We start from the raw sequence: 18202 nt of genomic DNA, 5'->3' as shown, positions 1-18202 counted from the left end.
GTTCATGTGTATGTAGTGTTTACTGACGAAAAATCATGAGTCATCAGGCGTTCTTTTAACAGTCAAACATTTGAATCATTGTGATTCGTGCTCTGGAAAATCTAAACAAAGTCTGTTTGTGTAGCGTTCAGGAACTCACTTCCTCTATAACACCTACTGGAAGTGGTGACAAGCATTAAAAACGTCTATCAGTGTTGTCGCTGATGATCTTGTGTAATTGAAGTTCATAAAAGGACATCAGTATTCATTTCAGTCACTTTCATAAACAGATAAAAACTCCAGGATCTTGAACTTATAATCATAACTTTGGTTTTGCAATGTCAACACCAGAAAGTGAAATTTAACTCCACAAATCTCACTTTCCGGCACATTAGGAAATGGAATAAACACTTTTTTCTGTTGATTCCCTGAAGGCCCGGTTTATAAATTATATTGCACAGCTATAATCAAATTGATCAGCAGGCCTGAAACTGTAGATGTATACTGAGATACTTTTCCATGATGGCTGTTCCAGATGTGTGTGAGAAAGACAAAATATAAACTCATTACAGCACATATGTTAGTCTGAGCTCATGCACTTTAAGACACAACAGGATTTCCTTTATGAGTCACTGAATTGGCTTAAGCATTATACTAATGAACAAAATATCTCCCTGTGTATCCCAAAGCAACCCCATTCAAGTTTCTAGGAAAGCCATCCAAAACATGACAAATAATGTGGGTCATCAATTTGAATTGGATCTTATCCTAAAATAAATGGGCTGAAATAATTTAGGCTACTCATTTGGTAGCAGAATATGACCCAGCAATTAAACAGCAACAACAAACTCCCAGCATCTCCAGGCTATGCTGAGATTTTAATAGCGACCGGTCTAAATTGACCTGTGAGTGAATGAACCTCTTGCTCTCACGTGCTTCCGAAAATAGATTGTGTGAAAGCAGGGTCTGTTATGGAGGGCTGTCGGCGACCCTTTAGGCCAGAGAAGATGTGGTCGCCCTGACTGCGTTCCTGGTGACTGTAGCCTGCACAAAGATAAAGCATGTCAGATGCAATTGCCATGGACACAAAGTGCCCATGACATCATTTTGTGCACAAGTGACCGCAAAGCAGTGTGAAGAGTGAAGAGAGCAAAGTGTGGAAGAGTACACAAACCCTGCACCCTATGCATGCTTTGAGCACACAGAGCAAAGCCAATATGGGCAATGATGTCAACCATTTTCCCATAGTGAGACTATGGGAAAAAAAACGGGGGTGCAGTAAGCAGAGCCCCCTTTTCAACATCTTCAGGGCAGAATGGCACGTTAATGACTGTCACTTTGTGGGCCACGTCCTTCAAACTATAAGGTCAGCATGAATGAACTGAACAGATTCATTAGTTGGAGAGATAAAGGGCAAAGCAAGGGAGAAAATGAGTGCCTGTTTTGCCGATAATTTTAATGGATATCATCATAGATGTGCATTCAAACTGTTTAGGTTACTCAATATTGAGCCTATGGTTTGTTTCTGACAAAAATGAGAAAGGGCTCAAACATGGTGGCACTTTTTTTAATACAACACAATATCAAAACACGGCCAAAGAAATGATTGTGTGACTTCAGATCAGGTAGTAGATAAAATAAGTTCGGACCCTATAAAAAAAAAGAAAATCGAACACAAAATGCAGTTTGAACCATAGACTGTAAATATTAGGTTTGAACCCACTTCTCAGAAGGTCCAGAGAGGTGCAGAAATCCTCCATATAGTTTACAGAGGTTGCCCTCTGTTGGTGATTATGAATATTGCACAGAGGCCCATAAACTGTTCTGCAATGGCTGAATCATGATATATATACATACATATATATACATATAGTTGTTTTACATCACAATAAATGTGATGGGTAATAAGGTTTGAAATGCACCTATAATGGTTTACCTGAATGTTGCTTTTCAATAAAAATATCTATACATTTTGGTATAATATTCAACTAAATGATGTGGTAGGCCTCTAAATAACCCAACAGTATAGTTACAATTAACCACGGTTTGGGTTGAATATTTGACCCATTCGCTAACCCATCTTTGTGGGTTAAATTAACTCATCGTTTAGTTGGTCCTTATTTGACCCAGCAATGTAGTTATAAACTACTCAGTTTGGGTGTTTTTAACCCAGCATTTTAGTGTACCTATTTGTATTAGTTTGGACGTCTTTCATCAACATGCAATGTGAAGCACGGAAGAAAATCCATAGTCCTGTATTCTAAAGTGTTCAGGTGTGCACTCAGTGTGTTTTTTTTTTTTTTAGATATAAAGTAGGCCTAGGCTCTCAAATACAAAAATTAGGTCTGCATTAAAGCTAGTATCCTGCTTAAGTTTCCTTATTATCATTAAACCAAATGCTTATCCTATTTCATTTATTTGATCACTAACATATACACTGCACTGCATGTATGACGGACATACCTGATGCCATGTTGAAAATGATATGAATTCATAATCACATGAATCTGGGAGGCATCGATCCTTTTTTTTAAAGAACAACCCCTCACCTGATATGGTTTGCACTAAGTCTCTCTGCGCCAATGTATTCATCCGCGCATTACCATTTGTAATCGGTTATTATTTTAGCTGTGAAACTCATACCGCTAGTTGACTAGTTAACAGTAATTTTACTTGAAAAAAAATTAAATATTTTTTAGAGTATACAACAGCTATTGAAATTTAACACACGCATCCTTGCAATGGTGTTTTGTGGGTCTACTTTCTCTTAAAAAAAAAAAAATAGTTCCACCCACTTCGCCATTTTATGTTCCACAGTCGCTTTGTTGCAGGGAACCAGCGTGATCCACAAAACAACAGCGGAGCTCGGAGCAGTCCTAAAACTGAGATTGCAAACGTGTTTCAGCGAATTTATTATTATCCGGCCGTGTTCATACCAATGCAGGGAGTCGACTGAACGCCGTGCAGTGTGCGTGGAAATCAAAGATTAGGTTAGCTACTTAGCTTCCTCCCTGGCAACGTGTTTGCTGGTCGCAGCCGCCAAAAAAAAAAGAAGGCATCGGAACATTTTTCTCTCTCTAAGTGTGACGACCGGGAGACACATTGACGACCACGGTGAAAGAAACCAAGACTGAGGAGATGGCGACCTCAGTGGGAAACGTGGCTGACAGCACAGGTTGGTTGTTGTTATTATTATCCAGCTAACACTAAATGATGTAGCCCTGAAGATAAGAAGGTTTTTTCTGTCTAGTGATTAAACTCTTATCAAAACGTGTAATACTAATACTGATGATAGAAGCTGACTAACTTTAATCCACGACATCTTCGGCGACACACTTCAGAAGCGTCGAGACACATTATGATTCTGCTGGTTCAGGATTGCGTTTGGAGCTAATGGTAGCGTGCAGTTAGCATCTTTCGTAGCCCTTCTTCTGTGGTTTTTCGGGTCGATTTGAAGCAGCTGAAGAAGTCACTGTGGTGTTTACCTGTGGACTGTGCACTGCCGTGTGCGTTAGTCCTTTTTATCATACGGTTTGGCTTGTTGCTAACATTAGCTTATCCTAGCCTCTGTTGGTTAGCCCGAGTGAGAACAAGATGTCTCTGTATCTCACAAGTCATTGGGAGGGAGGGGGGTGGTTTGACAAAAATGGCCTCCCTTGCAAAAAGTAGACATCACCTTTTTTGATTATGATAGCCGTCATTACGTCTTGCCAGTGGCATTGATATAAAAAAAAGAAAGAAAAGAGGGGCCTGCATCGTCCTGGCCCTTTGCAGACATGCTCAAGGTTAACCACTTGATATTTTGGATATTATAGAAGTCTGTCGCTCCTGGAAGTGTTAAGTTGTCATGTTTAGTGATTATTTGTTGCCTCACGCCTGACTGTTAACAGGAGTAACAGGTCCAGGTGCATTATGTAACAGAAACTACCCATCCTTCACACGTACAACCATTATGACGTCATGATCACGGATGGACGGACGGACCTGATTTGCAAGGCTCTCGCTGTGTGCTCTGGCATTATGATAGCAATTCAACTGGGCGTGCTGTATGTTAATCATTTTCTGTATAAGCCATTAGACTTCCTCCAGTCAGCTGTATGAGAACATGCATGCCTTGACTGTCTTTTAATGTTGACTATGCCACACCCTGAATACACTGACTGAAGGGACACTGTAGGTCCATCTGAATTTTACTGGATACGTTTTAAAAGAAGGACGAGACGATTAAGATGATGCACTTACCATGTTGGCTTTTAAAGGCCAAGAGAATAAGATAATGTCCGATATTAAACTTAAAAAGAAAATGTTAAGTTGTTTCCTCACATCTTGTTTGGTAAGGCTTTAAAGTATTTACACACGACTCATTACTGCTGTGCTGTCAAGCTTTTGATTCATCTTTTTATAACATTTGAGAATTCAACGTGGGGTTAAGATATCTGCCAGTGTATCATCTTCCCTCATGTTCAGTGTTTCATCTTGTGCATTTAATTTTTTTTTGTTTTTCACCTGTAATCTAGTTCAGTAGAAAATAAAATCACACGTACATCATTTTTTTACTGTTTCACAAAAAATAAGCGTAAGTGTTGCAGTAACACTTTGAAACTGCAAGGACCAAGAGTCAGATTTAGAATATTCTTCACTCATGGGCAAGTTCATCACAGCCTCACATTTATTCTTGCATTTAAACAAACTTATTTTCTAAAGCAAAATTAGTCATTTTAACCTAACTATGAGCCCCAAGTGTTAAAATTTGGGTTGTAGAATTCCTTCATTTTTGTCATGATTACAACCTTTCCCTAATTAATCACATTAGTCATTTTCTGATGTGTTCTAATTTAAAGTAATAATTCAGCATTAGCCGCATCACTTTATCTATTTTTAGTTTTCATTTGTCTGCTTTAAGTTCTTCCATCACCTCTAACATGTTGTTTCCCCACGTTCTTGGGCTGTGTTGGTGCTCCAGAACCGACAAAACGTATTCTTTCCTTCCAAGGGTTGGCTGAACTGGCGCACCGGGAGTATCAGTCAGGGGACTTTGAGGCAGCTGAACGCCACTGCATGCAGCTATGGAGGCAGGAGCCTGATAACACAGGCGTACTGCTGCTCCTGTCCTCCATCCACTTCCAATGCCGAAGACTCGACAGGTGAGGTGGGGTGGGGGGGCTGACAACGCGCACTGAGCTTGTGGTGTGGAGGTGTCAGGAGAATAAAGGGTCTTCTTTGACATTCAGTGCACACAGCTGGTTTCGGCAGTCAAATGCAACAACTGTGCTGTCTTAAAGACAATCATGTCACTAATTTATAATCTCAGTCTCTCCTCTCTTGATTCTAACAGTCTTTTGGTGGTGGTGGTGGTTAAACCCTTTCTTTACAGGTGCCACGGTGGAGGTTACAGGTTTTTCAAGACACATACTTAAACATTTGATCTTCTTCACTGTTTTTTTTTTTTTTTTTTTAATCTTTCATTAAACCCAATGATGCAGTCTAATCCAAAGCAATTTGAATCAGTGTTTCCCCTAGGTTTATCATGGAGTTGGAGTTGAGTGGGTGTGTGGGGGATTTCACTTTGTCACCTGACTTCCACTTGGTTTTATTTATATTGACTTTTTTGATTTAAAAAAAAAAAGAAGTAAATTTGCAGTGCATTATTTAATATTGAAAATAGACCGACAAATCCTAAGAAGAGAAAAAGCGAGTGGACCTGCTGAACGCGGAGCTAACTCAAACAAAAAGTCGACCTCGTTATGAATGACTGAGCAGAGCAATCGTTTAGGACAGCTGAACTCTGTGAATAACATGTTTGCCATACTACTCGGATACTGCTAAAACAGATATGCAGCCTAATGAAAAAATATTACAAGTAGTTACCATAATGCCATTTTGTTGCGTGATCCTAAATACTTAATCTTACTAATCTTCAACCATAGACGGTCATAGCACAACATTCATTTTCTTGATCAGATTGCCCTGTTCAATGCAAACAGTTTGGCTGAGAGTATTCTTCCAGCCTGTTAATTACTAGGGTATAATGGAATTATCCATATCATAAAGATATTATCTTGTTGTGTGTTAAGATATGCACTAATTGAAACAGTTATCCCCTTTTCACGACCTGTTCCTGACGGCTGCCTCACCTTTGTCCAACGAGGCAACAATGACAGCCACTCTTTTCCCAACTGACCAGTCACACTCATTCTGGCCCTACAGGTCTGCTCACTTCAGCACCTTGGCCATCAAACAGAACCCAATGCTGGCAGAGGCCTACTCCAACCTGGGAAACGTGTACAAAGAGCGAGGGCAACTGCAGGAGGCCATCGAGCATTATCGTCATGCACTGAGACTGAAGCCAGATTTCATAGATGGCTACATCAACTTGGCAGCAGCTCTGGTGGCCGCAGGGGACATGGAGGGAGCAGTGCAGGCTTATGTATCTGCCTTACAGTATAACCCTGTAAGTTCCCTGACCTAGTTCAAATCCCTCATCAGTAACCAACAAGTTGAGAAATTAATGTTATAACAAACATTTTTGGACTTAGGTCCTTGATCTCCAGTGAAATCTATCATTAAAAAAATGTGTGTTTTTTGTTTTTAGGATCTTTACTGTGTGCGTAGTGACTTGGGCAACTTGCTTAAAGCCCTTGGGCGTTTGGAAGAGGCCAAGGTATGTTATACCGAGATGGCGTTTGTTTAGATGTCTTGTTCGTCTTTTTGTGTGTCCCCCCCATAAAAGGCCATAGACGGTATTTCTTCTCCCCCTTTTTTGAGATTTTTCAGCCAATTTAAGTCTTTTCCCTTCAACCCTCTTAGCCAAGTGAAAGTAGCTCTTTCTCCTTTCTTTTGGAGTTGTACTTCTGACTCCTAACATACTAAAAATCTTTTTTGATGCATTGGACTTCATCGAGATTTCTATATTGAAATAGATATGTTTTTTAAGCATAGTTCACTTTAAAACAAATCCCCTCATTGTGTATCATTCTAAGTCCAAAAGTCCTCTGTGTTACCTCGACCTTTTGGCCAGAGGTCAGCCCCTCCCCTTTCAGGAAGAAAGGCTGAAGTTTATAATTTGAAATGATAAATCTGTATAGTCACTTGTGGACCTCGGCCCATGCATTTTCATAAAGTTGACTTTGGAGGGAAAATGCTGGCTCGGTCTTTGAAGAATATATGAACTGATGAGACTCTAGTTTATTTTGCAGTACAAAAGATAAGATGGCTTCTAACCTCACTGCTATACTCCAGATTATTATTAAGCAGTTACTGCCTGTATGGGTGATTTACTTTTGAAAGTATTATACTTCCCCTTGTAATTGAATACCGTTTGTCCATTTTAGAGGGGGGGCGTTCCCAGGGTTGGGGGGGAATTGTAAATGTGGAGTTGTCCCACTGGTTACAGGCCATCTTATATTGTGCTTTGGGGGGTTTAAGGAGTGGGGAGGAGCATCAGGGAGTCACAATCTCCCCTGCTCTGTCGCTCCACCCCCCGCGCGCTCGCTAAGGATAGGTGGAGTGCGCGCGCTCAGAGTTGTCTTCCTGACCAGTTGGGGCCCAAACACACCCAGACAGAGCTTATTATTGACACCGCTCATTGGTTTGATGTTTTACTGTTGTCGATAATAGAAATATTGTCGATACTGGGGAAAAAAACAAACAAGCTGGTTATCTTTTGAGCACGGCATCAAACTGTAGGTTTAGGACCGCTCATTCAAGGTCCTTAAAATGGTCCCAAGTTTTATCAGGCAGACAGCTCCCATACTGCACTCCACCGCCTGCGTCAGATGCTGGGTCAGAAAAACAGATGCACGCGCAGCAACAGTGATGACCTCTTTATTTCAGAGCTGTGGAGGCTTCTAGATACAAATAATTACACCACAGACTTCTCTCCCTATCTCATTGGCCAGGATTCAAGAAAGCAGGCCAGGATAAAGAAATCAAAGCTTTAAACTATCTCATGAATATGGTCCAAGATAAAGAAAAGCAATGATTGACACTTGTAACCTTTTTGTTTTAAATATGTAACAATATTCCCAAAGTAATGGGATCAGTTCATTTGGGCAAGATCAAGCCAGTAACTGCCCTCCGGTAGTTTAATATGAAAACTAAACTCAAGGACATCTGCATCCTATCAAACTGATAAGCTGAACATATCAAAGCCTTTCTTCCCTCCCAGTTATGCTCAGAGCATTTTTTTTTGTTTTCTTTCAAATTAAACATTCATCGCATGAATGAAAACAGGAATATTTTTTAATGTTTGTTGTGATTTGGAAGAAGCTGTTTTATTTCCATAGTAAGAAAACAATATATTGTTTGAAAACTCTTACTAACGATCTTGTTTTCTGATTTTGTCTCTTTTGGTTTTTCCACAACTGATATTGTTATTTAGAAGGTTTCAGGTGGGTGACACTATTCCTGCGTAGGTGCCTGGCGGAAAGGAACACTAGGGCAGCCTCAGTCCTCTCCTCTTCTTCCAGCCAGCTGCGGCCACCACTCTGACAAAGTCCAAAAATATGGTAACGGGTTTGTAACTGCCAACAAAAGAAAAACCACCTCACTTCATGCTTGAGCTCCTCTGTCTTGTGGCTTCCTTTTGAAGACCAACAGAAACAAAAAAAGTAACTAAACAAATGACAGTAAGCATTTCTTAAAAAATATGCTATACTAATTACGCAGTTCTGTATTAAATAAAAAGAAACTTGGATTTGGAAGCAATAATCCTGAAAATCAAGTAAGACAAGTAAACCCTCTAACTCTTACATGTTGTTTATTTTTCCTATTTTGTTTTGTTTTTTCTTCTTTATTTGGAGTTGCAGCGTTCTGATGATGCAGATATTGCGCTGTGAGTCTGCAGTAGCGCATGGGCTGCGCAGCGATTTCTCCAAGAAACCGAAACAGCGGAAAGCGCAAGCATGCGACACCCACTCCCCTCAATCCCTTTGGCCTGTTGGTTGCTGACCTCTCCCCGCTCAAAAACCAGCCTCGCTACCGAATGCTTCCACGTCTCAGAAATAATTGGCTTTTTAAAAATCATCCGGAGCAAAACCGTTACATTAATGTCTGTTCATTGGCTGTTGATCTCCAAATGCCCCACGTCTTAGAAAGACAGTGAAGCTGGTGGTTCATCCATCAGTCCCTCACAATACCCCCTTTCCCCTGAGAGCCTCTGTGGGAGCTGAGCGTGTGCCAGTCTGGTGTTGCAGGTGTTCTGCCAGGGGTTGTTGGTCTGCAGCTGTCTCATCTGGCCATTTAGCGGGCGCAGCAGCGAATATAATGATCTTTGCTAGGAGCAAGGTCATGCAAGCGGCATTATGGTGCATTGTTGTGGTGGTGTGGCAGCAGACAACCCACCACACGCTCGCGTTTGTTGCGCATGCATTACAGGGACCATCACTTGCACGAACCGTCAAGCATCCTAGGTTGTGAGATAATATGCAAAAACAAACTATGCAGCATATCTGCTGATGTTTGTTTGTTTTAGATTTTATTTACCTTTGGGGGTGCTACTTATAGGTGTTAAAATTTTAGTTGGCAGCAGTGTGTACATTATATGGTAAGCATTACATTCAGTGAATGTGGTAATAACTGAAGGATGAGGGCGTTCGTGTGGGTATTGGTTGGATCCGCGCAGCGTAGGAAAAAGCAATGCAGCTTAGCGCGGCAGAGTTTTGCGCATACGAGCCCATACTGTAGACTCACTTTTTGCCATGATGGAGTATAGTTACTAATTTTACTTTCTCTGCCCTTTTTGTTTTTTCTTACTTTTATTCTCAATCTTCTATTTTTTTATTTTATTTTACAATCCCTGCCCTCCCTACCCCTCTACAAACTCTTCCTCTCCCGCTCTACCTCCTCTCCTCCTTTCCTGTGGTTTTTCATTATGAACCCACCAAAGGCTTGTTACCTGAAAGCCATAGAGACTCAACCCAACTTTGCAGTGGCTTGGAGCAACCTGGGCTGTGTGTTTAATGCCCAAGGAGAGATTTGGCTGGCCATACATCATTTTGAAAAGGTCAGTTGTGTATTTTTACAGCTAACTTCAATCCTGTGTTCTGTCTCAGTTTTTTTTCTTGGGTTGTCCCATTATTTTATTTTTTTAAAGCTTTATTTAATTTTCAGGCTGTGACTCTGGACCCAAATTTCCTTGACGCATACATCAATTTAGGAAATGTTTTGAAAGAAGCTCGGATCTTTGACAGGTGAGTCCAACCTCTGATATAGTCAATAGAACAATACTCTCATGTAATCTTTTACTTAAAACATCACCCTACCACACCTACAATGGAATTTCAAACGAGTTACTTTGTCATCTCCATTACTCTTTTGTCTAAGGGGATCTTGAAGCTGTGTTTTAACCTGACATTGTCAGGCAGTACAGGTTTGCTACACCCATACACAGAAATGAGGGGGGAGAAATGGAGTAGAGCAGAGTGTGTTGGTGATGACGATTGCCAACCCCATCAAAAAGCCCCTAAAATCTGCCTAAATCTCAGCAGCATATTCTGGTCTCTTGACTTTACTCTCTTCACTTTGTTAATCAAGAAGGCCCATTGTAATACTGACATAATGTTTTTGTAGAGGATAACATCAGTATCTCTGTAATAAAGTACATGAATACCTACATCCATATATGGTGTACCATTGCCACCCCCTGGACATTTGTGGTATTTCTGGTTGAACATAGACAATCCATCTGAGGAGCATGTTATTGATGGTACACCACTTTCAATTATTCAGAATAGTTTAAAGCGAAAAATATTTTCATTTTATATATATATATATATATATATATATTAAACACCATATTGTTGCCTATTTCTCACTAAACGGTACTTTTGCTGGCAGCTTTGGTGTCCCCCTCACAAAATCATCTTGAGAAAATGTCCGGTTTGTTTGTCTCACCCCATAATGAGGTGAAATATCTGCCCTTGGCTGCACCTACAGAGCCATCATTATGATCAGGGCTGTAGGGAAACTGTTGAAACAGTGTTTTTATATTCTGCAGTAAATCTGTAACTGTACAATTATCAGATGTAAAATGTACAATTATGCCATTGCACTAAAGACTTGATCTCAAGCATAACTTTCTCTTGTCTTTTCAGAGCTGTGGCTGGATACCTGAGAGCCCTCAGTCTAAGCCCCAACCATGCAGTTGTCCATGGAAACCTGGCCTGTGTCTACTATGAACAAGGCCTCATCGACCTTGCTATTGACACCTACCGTCGAGCTATTGAATTGCAGCCCCACTTCCCGGACGCCTACTGTAATTTGGCAAATGCCCTGAAGGAGAAAGGCAATGTAAGACAATACTTTGTGTTCATTTATTCTCTGTAGAGACAACCTTGGATTATCAAATGTATGAATAATAATGTAACTCAGAAAAGTCCCCAAATAGCAGCCAGATTTCAATTTTTAATATAATTCTGTCAATCCCAGGTTTCAGAAGCAGAAGAGTGCTACAACACAGCCTTGCGGTTGTGTCCAACACACGCAGACTCCCTTAACAACTTGGCCAATATTAAACGTGAACAAGGCAACATTGAAGAGGCAGTTCAGCTCTATAGGAAAGCACTGGAGGTGAGTAAAGAGTTTCCTGTATTTAATATTTTTCTCTATGAAAAGCCCTGTTAAACAGAAAATGATGATTTCTTTTTAATATCAGCATGGCTCGCCTGTACCATTCTTCCAATCAACTATTATTTTTTTTTCCATCAGGTGTTCCCTGAGTTTGCAGCAGCTCACTCCAACCTGGCCAGTGTCCTGCAGCAACAAGGCAAACTCCAGGAGGCCCTCATGCACTACAAGGAGGCCATCAGGTTTGTCTAACTTTAACCAAAACCTTTACTGCAACGCTGCATGTTCAGGTTCAAACGTTTCTTCTGTTCATTAACAATTCCCATGGTTAACACTGACACCTGCCAGAATGTCACATGACATCATTTAGTCGAGTCCTGTTGTTGTGCATTTGATTAAAGAGTTTTTTTTTTTTTTTTTTTAGAATCAGCCCCACATTTGCTGATGCCTACTCCAACATGGGCAATACACTAAAGGAAATGCAAGACGTACAGGGAGCGCTCCAATGCTACACTCGTGCCATCCAGATCAACCCTGCCTTTGCTGATGCTCACAGCAATTTGGCTTCAATCCACAAGGTAGGAACTGATCTTAAATTAGATTTTGGTCCATAATTTTCTTTATTCCTTGCAGTCACAATGATTGACTGTAATCAGATTTGTGTCGCATCAAGTAGGACCTGATGGAGCACTGCTGTTTGAGATGTAGTGACCCACATCTCAAACAGCAGAAGCCATTTAAATTCTTTTTGTTAATTCATTTTTTTGTTTACTTCAACATATCTATAAACGGTTGCATTTGGTCAATTACAAAGTGAGAATGCCATGCTGGTCCTGATTCCATGTTGTTTTTACTTACAGGATTCTGGTAACATCCCAGAAGCCATTGCATCATACCGTACAGCCTTGAAACTCAAGCCTGACTTCCCTGATGCTTACTGCAACCTAGCCCACTGTCTGCAGGTTAATGTTGTTTTTTATCTAAAATGCACAATGCTTGTAATACATCGTTCATTTTTGCTGTTCTTGAATTACAAGAAAACTTCTAAAACTCCTGTCTCTCTTGCAGATTGTGTGTGACTGGACAGATTATGACGAGCGAATGAAGAAGCTTGTTAGCATCGTGGCAGACCAGCTGGATAAGAACCGCTTGCCATCAGTGCACCCACACCACAGCATGCTGTACCCACTCTCTCATGGCTTCCGCAAGGCTATTGCTGAACGCCATGGAAACCTTTGCCTGGACAAGGTACACGCACTGATCAAAGCAAGTAACCTTTAATTATTTTTGGTGGGAATGGAAGGTGGCTGGTGATGGCAGTGGCTGTCTGCAGGGATATGGGGAAGGTAAGGGATGGGCAAAATGCTAGGTATTTTTTAGCTTTACAGAAAAGGGTGACAGCTGCTGGTGGATGGGTTGCTTGTGGGGATTGAGGATATGTTGCAAGTTTGAATATAGCTTAAGATAAATCATTGGTTAGTCTTTATGGCTGAAATGTTGGTTAAGTGGAACAACAATTTGCTCTCGTGCTGTAGTTGTAACATTATAATACTGCTTACTCCACAGATTAATGCACTGCACAAACCTGCTTTCGAGCATCCGAAGGATCTGAAGGCCAGCGGTGGACGTCTGCGTGTTGGCTACGTCAGCTCTGACTTTGGCAACCACCCTACTTCCCACCTGATGCAGTCCATTCCTGGAATGCACAATCCAGAGAAATTTGAGGTAGGTCATATGTTGATGTTGCAATGTAATTGTAGGAATTAAAAGTTGACCTGAATTTTATGTCGTCCTCATTACAATGTGAGGTCAGTGTCTAATACAAGTGATTCAATACAACACACAAAGTTGAACTTTCTCTTTTATTTTCTCAGGTGTTCTGCTATGCACTCAGCCCTGATGATAGCACCAACTTCCGTGTAAAGGTGGTAGCCGAAGCTCATCATTTCACAGACCTGTCACAGGTAAATATTTTTACTGTTTAGTGTTTTCATATTTACTGCCCTCTAACCTTTAATAATGCATCTTTAAACTGACTGATCATTTTTATTGAAGTAATTTATATACACATTTAAAAAGAAACCCCCTTCCTCTCTCTATTTCAGATTCCTTGCAATGGTAAGGCAGCTGATCGTATTCACCAGGACGGAATCCACATTCTGGTCAACATGAACGGTTACACCAAGGGAGCCCGAAATGAGCTGTTTGCCCTCCGTCCTGCTCCCATTCAGGTGATGGTGTGATCTAAGATTAAATTCAAAGTGACCTGTGCAAAGATTTAAGCTCCATAAGTAATGAAATCACCTCATTTTATGGTGGTATACATGAAACGAAGAATATACAAGTAATTGTTTCCTCCTGCTCAACAGACCATGTGGCTGGGTTACCCTGGGACCAGCGGGGCTCCCTTCATGGACTACATAGTCTCCGACAAAGAGACGTCTCCCTTTGAAGTAGCTGAGCAGTATTCTGAGAAACTGGCCTACATGCCCCACACCTTCTTCATTGGAGACCATGCCAACATGTTCCCTCACCTTAAGGTTTGTTAATCCGTCCACTGTCTCGTTAAATGAGGAACAAAAAACATATACAATGCTATTATATTTGATATGGGTATTAATGACCGTTGTTTTCTTTTTGAATCCCAGAAAAAGGCGGTGATTGATTTCAAGTCAAATGGACACATATTTGACAACCGAATTGTTCTCAATGGTATTGATCTGAAGGCCTTCTTGGACAGTCTGCCTGATGTTAAAGTGATAAAGGTGAGTCAGGAATCATTTTTTTAACGGGGTCTTTTCTTTTGGTCGTTTTTGTTGTATTGACAGTGCTTGGATTTTTTTACATCACATTTACTCTGATTCACAATAATGTAGAACAAAACAATTCTTGAGTGATGTTAGAGAGATAATCTTTTAACATTTGCTGGGTTTGACAGATTTCTGTGGTAAAACAATCAAAATAGATACAAATACAAGCTACAAAGGGGAAAATGTATTATTGTACAATTTAAGATGAAACTGTCTGTTACTAGATGAAGTGCGACAACAACCAGGAAGCTGCTGGAGACACCAATGGAGCTCTATCCATGCCTGTTATCCCAATGAACACAGCAGCTGAAGCAATCATTAACATGATCAACCAAGGCCAAATCCAAGTCACAATCAATGGCTTCACTGTCAGCAACGGCCTGGCCACCACACAGGTAAGTCTTATTCAGATGAACATAAAATGCAGAAACAGGGCGATAGCAGCAAGTGAATTTGGCTTATGCTTTTTCAGATCACAGATTTGATTGTAGTCTCCAAGACTCTGACCTTACAGGTATGAGGTTTTCATGAATGTAAGGTGGAGGCGCAGAACTGTTGGTAAATGATGGGTTCGGGTTAATGATGGCACTATGGATTGGCACTAATTTATTATCTGTAGACTCGACACAATCAAGTGGTTCAAATAATCAAGACTAATCACACTCTTCAGAGACAAAGCATTGAGGCTACTGCTTTTCTAAACAACTGTTTGTCATCAATTTTAGATCAACAACAAAGCTGCCACTGGAGAGGAGATGCCTCGCACAATCGTAGTGACAACACGCTCCCAGTATGGTCTGCCAGAGGACTCCATCGTCTACTGCAACTTCAACCAGCTCTACAAGATTGACCCCCCTACTCTTCAGATGTGGGCCAATGTAAGTTCAATGGATTGCCTATAAGAACTGCTTGGAGGTTTCCTTCAACAACTCAACTGTAAATCCTTTTTTCCTATGTCTCTTCAAAATCCTTTTTTTTTTTTTTTTCTTATTTTTTATTGAGTACACAGATAAAATATACAACTTCAGGAGATGCTTTTCAGTTACACTTGTCCATTTTCTCATGAAATCCTAACATGCCATTTTACTAAACAACTACACATCCATATCCATACATGTATACATACACCCTTTCCTTCATACCTACATTAGATAGACATAAACTTACATGCATACATCTAACCACACATAGGGCAGCCTTCACATCTTTTTTCAATCCTTTTTCCTTGATTAACAACTTCTGCAAACATATTGGTAATTTGCTATACAATATACAAGTGCATTTAAAGTAAAATAAACTAATTAATTAAATTAAAAATAAAAATATTAAGGTGACTAGAGCCCAGGCATTACCTGCATCACTGGGGCCCATTTGACATCAAATCTATTTGTTTTCAGATGTAATCTGGCTGTGATTTTTTTTTTTTTTTTTTTTTTTTCCATGATGAAAACATTTTTTAATCATAAGCACGGAAATCAAGTCTCTGTCCATGTTGGTATCAGGAGCTATACCTAAAATAAAGAGTGAAGGATCCAAGATTACCCTGATGCCCAGAATCTGACTTATTTCTTTTTGTAAATTTTTCCAAAAGTCTAAAATTTTGAGCAGTCCCAAAAAATGTGTGTAAAATCCCCCACTAGTCCACATCCCCTCCAGCACAACTCAGAAGTACTGCTGTATTTTGAAGTGATGGATGCGGTGTTGAAGTATTGCATTTTGACTTTCCAGTTAAACTCCCTCCACATTGGACTGTGTGTTAATTTGTGTCCCTCTTTGAATGATTCCTCCCGTTGCTCATCTCTTTATAATAATGTTTGTTTCTAGTTCCCATTTTTCTTTAACCCTCATGTTGTTATCTTCAGATTCATGTTGTAATGCTTTATACATTATTGAAATTTCAAAATCCATTTTTAACCTCTGCATTCTCTGCAGATCCTGAAGCGTGTGCCCAACAGCGTGTTGTGGCTTCTTCGCTTCCCAGCAGTGGGCGAGCCCAACATCCAGCAGTACGCTCAGAACATGGGTCTGCCTGGCTCTCGCATCATCTTCTCTCCTGTGGCCCCTAAGGAGGAGCATGTTAGAAGAGGCCAACTGGCCGATGTGTGCCTGGACACTCCGCTCTGTAACGGTCACACCACAGGCATGGACGTCCTCTGGGCTGGAACACCCATGGTCACCATGCCAGGTAAGGACATCAGGTTATCAAGTGACTGACTTATAATCTCTGATCATTAATAGAATGAAAAACATTTTTTGTCAGCTTCACAGTAAAATACTTTTGTGTTGGGCTGAATTTAAATAAAAGCTGCTTTTTAATTTTAACCACTTCTTTGTCAAGGTGAGACCCTTGCCTCCCGTGTTGCCGCCTCACAACTGAGATGTTTGGGCTGCCCGGAGATGATAGCCCTGAGTCGCCAGGACTACGAGGACATCGCAGTAAAACTGGGCTCTGACATGGAATTGTAAGTCAATTGATCTAAATTCTTTTGTGTTATTCATGTTGACTGTGAAACCTGACCATTTTGTCTCCTTCAGCCTGAAGATGGTGAGAGCCCGTGTTTGGAAGCAGCGAATCTGCAGCCCTCTTTTCAACACCAAGCAGTACACAATGGACCTGGAGAGGCTCTATCTGCAGATGTGGGACCACCATAGCAAAGGCAACAAGCCAGAGCACATGGTCCAAACAGTAGAGGCCAGTGAAAATGCCTGAGCTGGAAGCATGTTTAGTTATTTTTCCTTCCACCCACACCATATCGAACCATCCTCGTCCCTTTTTTTCTTTTAAACCATTTTCTGCCCCATAGTCTGGAATGGTCAGTTTTCTCACCAACCCTCTTCCCCAGTGAACGTCTCCATCTCTCTCTCTTTAAATGGAACTCTTTATATGTGAAGGAGCCAACAGATGTACACATCAGTCCACTGACACATGCACCAGTGCATCACACACCTGCATTTCTTGAGCCAGATAGAGCCTGAGTCTTTCAGGTTGATAATCTGAGACTCTTGTCCTAAAAAACAGTTTATTTGGTGAGCATGAGAGGATTGTGAGTACCTGCTTACCCCTTCACTTCTTGGATCGGTGGATTTCTTTTTGCTTGTCAGTGTATATAAGACTTATTGCAGCTTTTGGAGAGAATGCCCAGCAGTCATTATTTGTTGATCTATTTATAAATGGATTAAGAGTGTTGTGTGTTTTAAAAGGACTATGTTGCACCATGAAAATTGTAACTGACTTTAAGTTTCATCAGCTTTAACATGCAAGTGTAAAACATAGGTTGTGACTGCTCTTTAGTTTGTCTTAAGCTGTTATTAAATTACTGCAATGAATAGATTTGCAAGTTCTAAGAAAAAATGTCTATATAGACATCTACCCCCCCACACCAAATGCCAACTTTTAATTGATTTTGTTGTCAATCAAGGAATATGTTAAGTAGCTGTCAATGTGTTTGATGTCACACTAAGATAATTGGACAAAGGAGCTTCAACTCATTGGAAAGGGCCGATAATGCTCTTTAGATATCAGAGCTGTTCACAAGAAAAGATCTTGTTTGGTTTTTTTTAAATCACTGAAACCAGGAACGGCCTAGGTAAGTATTTTCTATGCGTTTTTCTTTTTGTATTGTCTGATAACTGTATGCTGTCAACAATGCCACAAGGTTCAAGATACTATAAAAAAAATAAAGAGATGAAAAACTCTGTACTCTTCCATTGCACTCAGTTGATTTGTTCATAAGTAAAACAATAAAGACTTAAAGCAAACGGCCTGTGATAATTTTCAAGATTACTGTACATGTAAGAAATCTGAAGGTGATTTCCAGTGGATTTTGTGCAGACTACATTTTGAGATT

General features: G+C 40.5%; 1 protein-coding gene across 8 annotated transcripts; it reads left to right on the top strand.

The window, feature by feature from the left end:
• The first annotated feature begins 2797 nt into the window (after nt 1–2797).
• On the top strand, nt 2798–18050 carry ogt.1 (O-linked N-acetylglucosamine (GlcNAc) transferase, tandem duplicate 1). Of its 8 annotated transcripts, none has more exons than XM_065958403.1 (23): nt 2798–3154; nt 4973–5123; nt 6187–6430; nt 6572–6640; nt 9866–9982; nt 10090–10169; nt 11073–11268; nt 11407–11547; nt 11686–11786; nt 11969–12122; nt 12405–12506; nt 12613–12792; nt 13111–13269; nt 13419–13508; nt 13650–13775; nt 13914–14084; nt 14193–14309; nt 14579–14749; nt 14827–14868; nt 15080–15232; nt 16287–16539; nt 16693–16816; nt 16890–18050. In XM_065958403.1, the coding sequence occupies exons 1-23, from the start codon at nt 3118–3120 to the stop codon at nt 17062–17064; spliced, it is 3153 nt and encodes a 1050-aa protein (XP_065814475.1). In that variant the 5' UTR covers nt 2798–3117; the 3' UTR covers nt 17065–18050. The 8 variants fall into 8 exon arrangements, with proteins under 8 accessions (XP_065814475.1, XP_065814473.1, XP_065814472.1 ...); XM_065958401.1 differs by having other exon boundaries at nt 12613–12810; XM_065958400.1 differs by having other exon boundaries at nt 4943–5123.
• Nucleotides 18051–18202: the final 152 nt, after the last annotated feature.

Source organism: Labrus bergylta, chromosome 9 (assembly GCF_963930695.1).
Source record: "Labrus bergylta chromosome 9, fLabBer1.1, whole genome shotgun sequence".
Lineage (NCBI taxonomy): Eukaryota > Metazoa > Chordata > Actinopteri > Labriformes > Labridae > Labrus > Labrus bergylta.
This window is presented reverse-complemented; position numbering and strand designations above follow the sequence as displayed.

Coding starts and splice junctions, on each gene's coding strand:
- ogt.1 (XM_065958399.1), top strand. CDS start 3,118: ATGGCGACCTCAGTGGGAAACGTGGCTGACAGCACAG. Junction 12,507..12,612: donor ACCTAGCCCACTGTCTGCAG/GTTAATGTTGTT, acceptor TCTCTCTTGCAG/ATTGTGTGTGACTGGACAGA. Junction 14,869..15,079: donor CCAAGACTCTGACCTTACAG/GTATGAGGTTTT, acceptor CATCAATTTTAG/ATCAACAACAAAGCTGCCAC.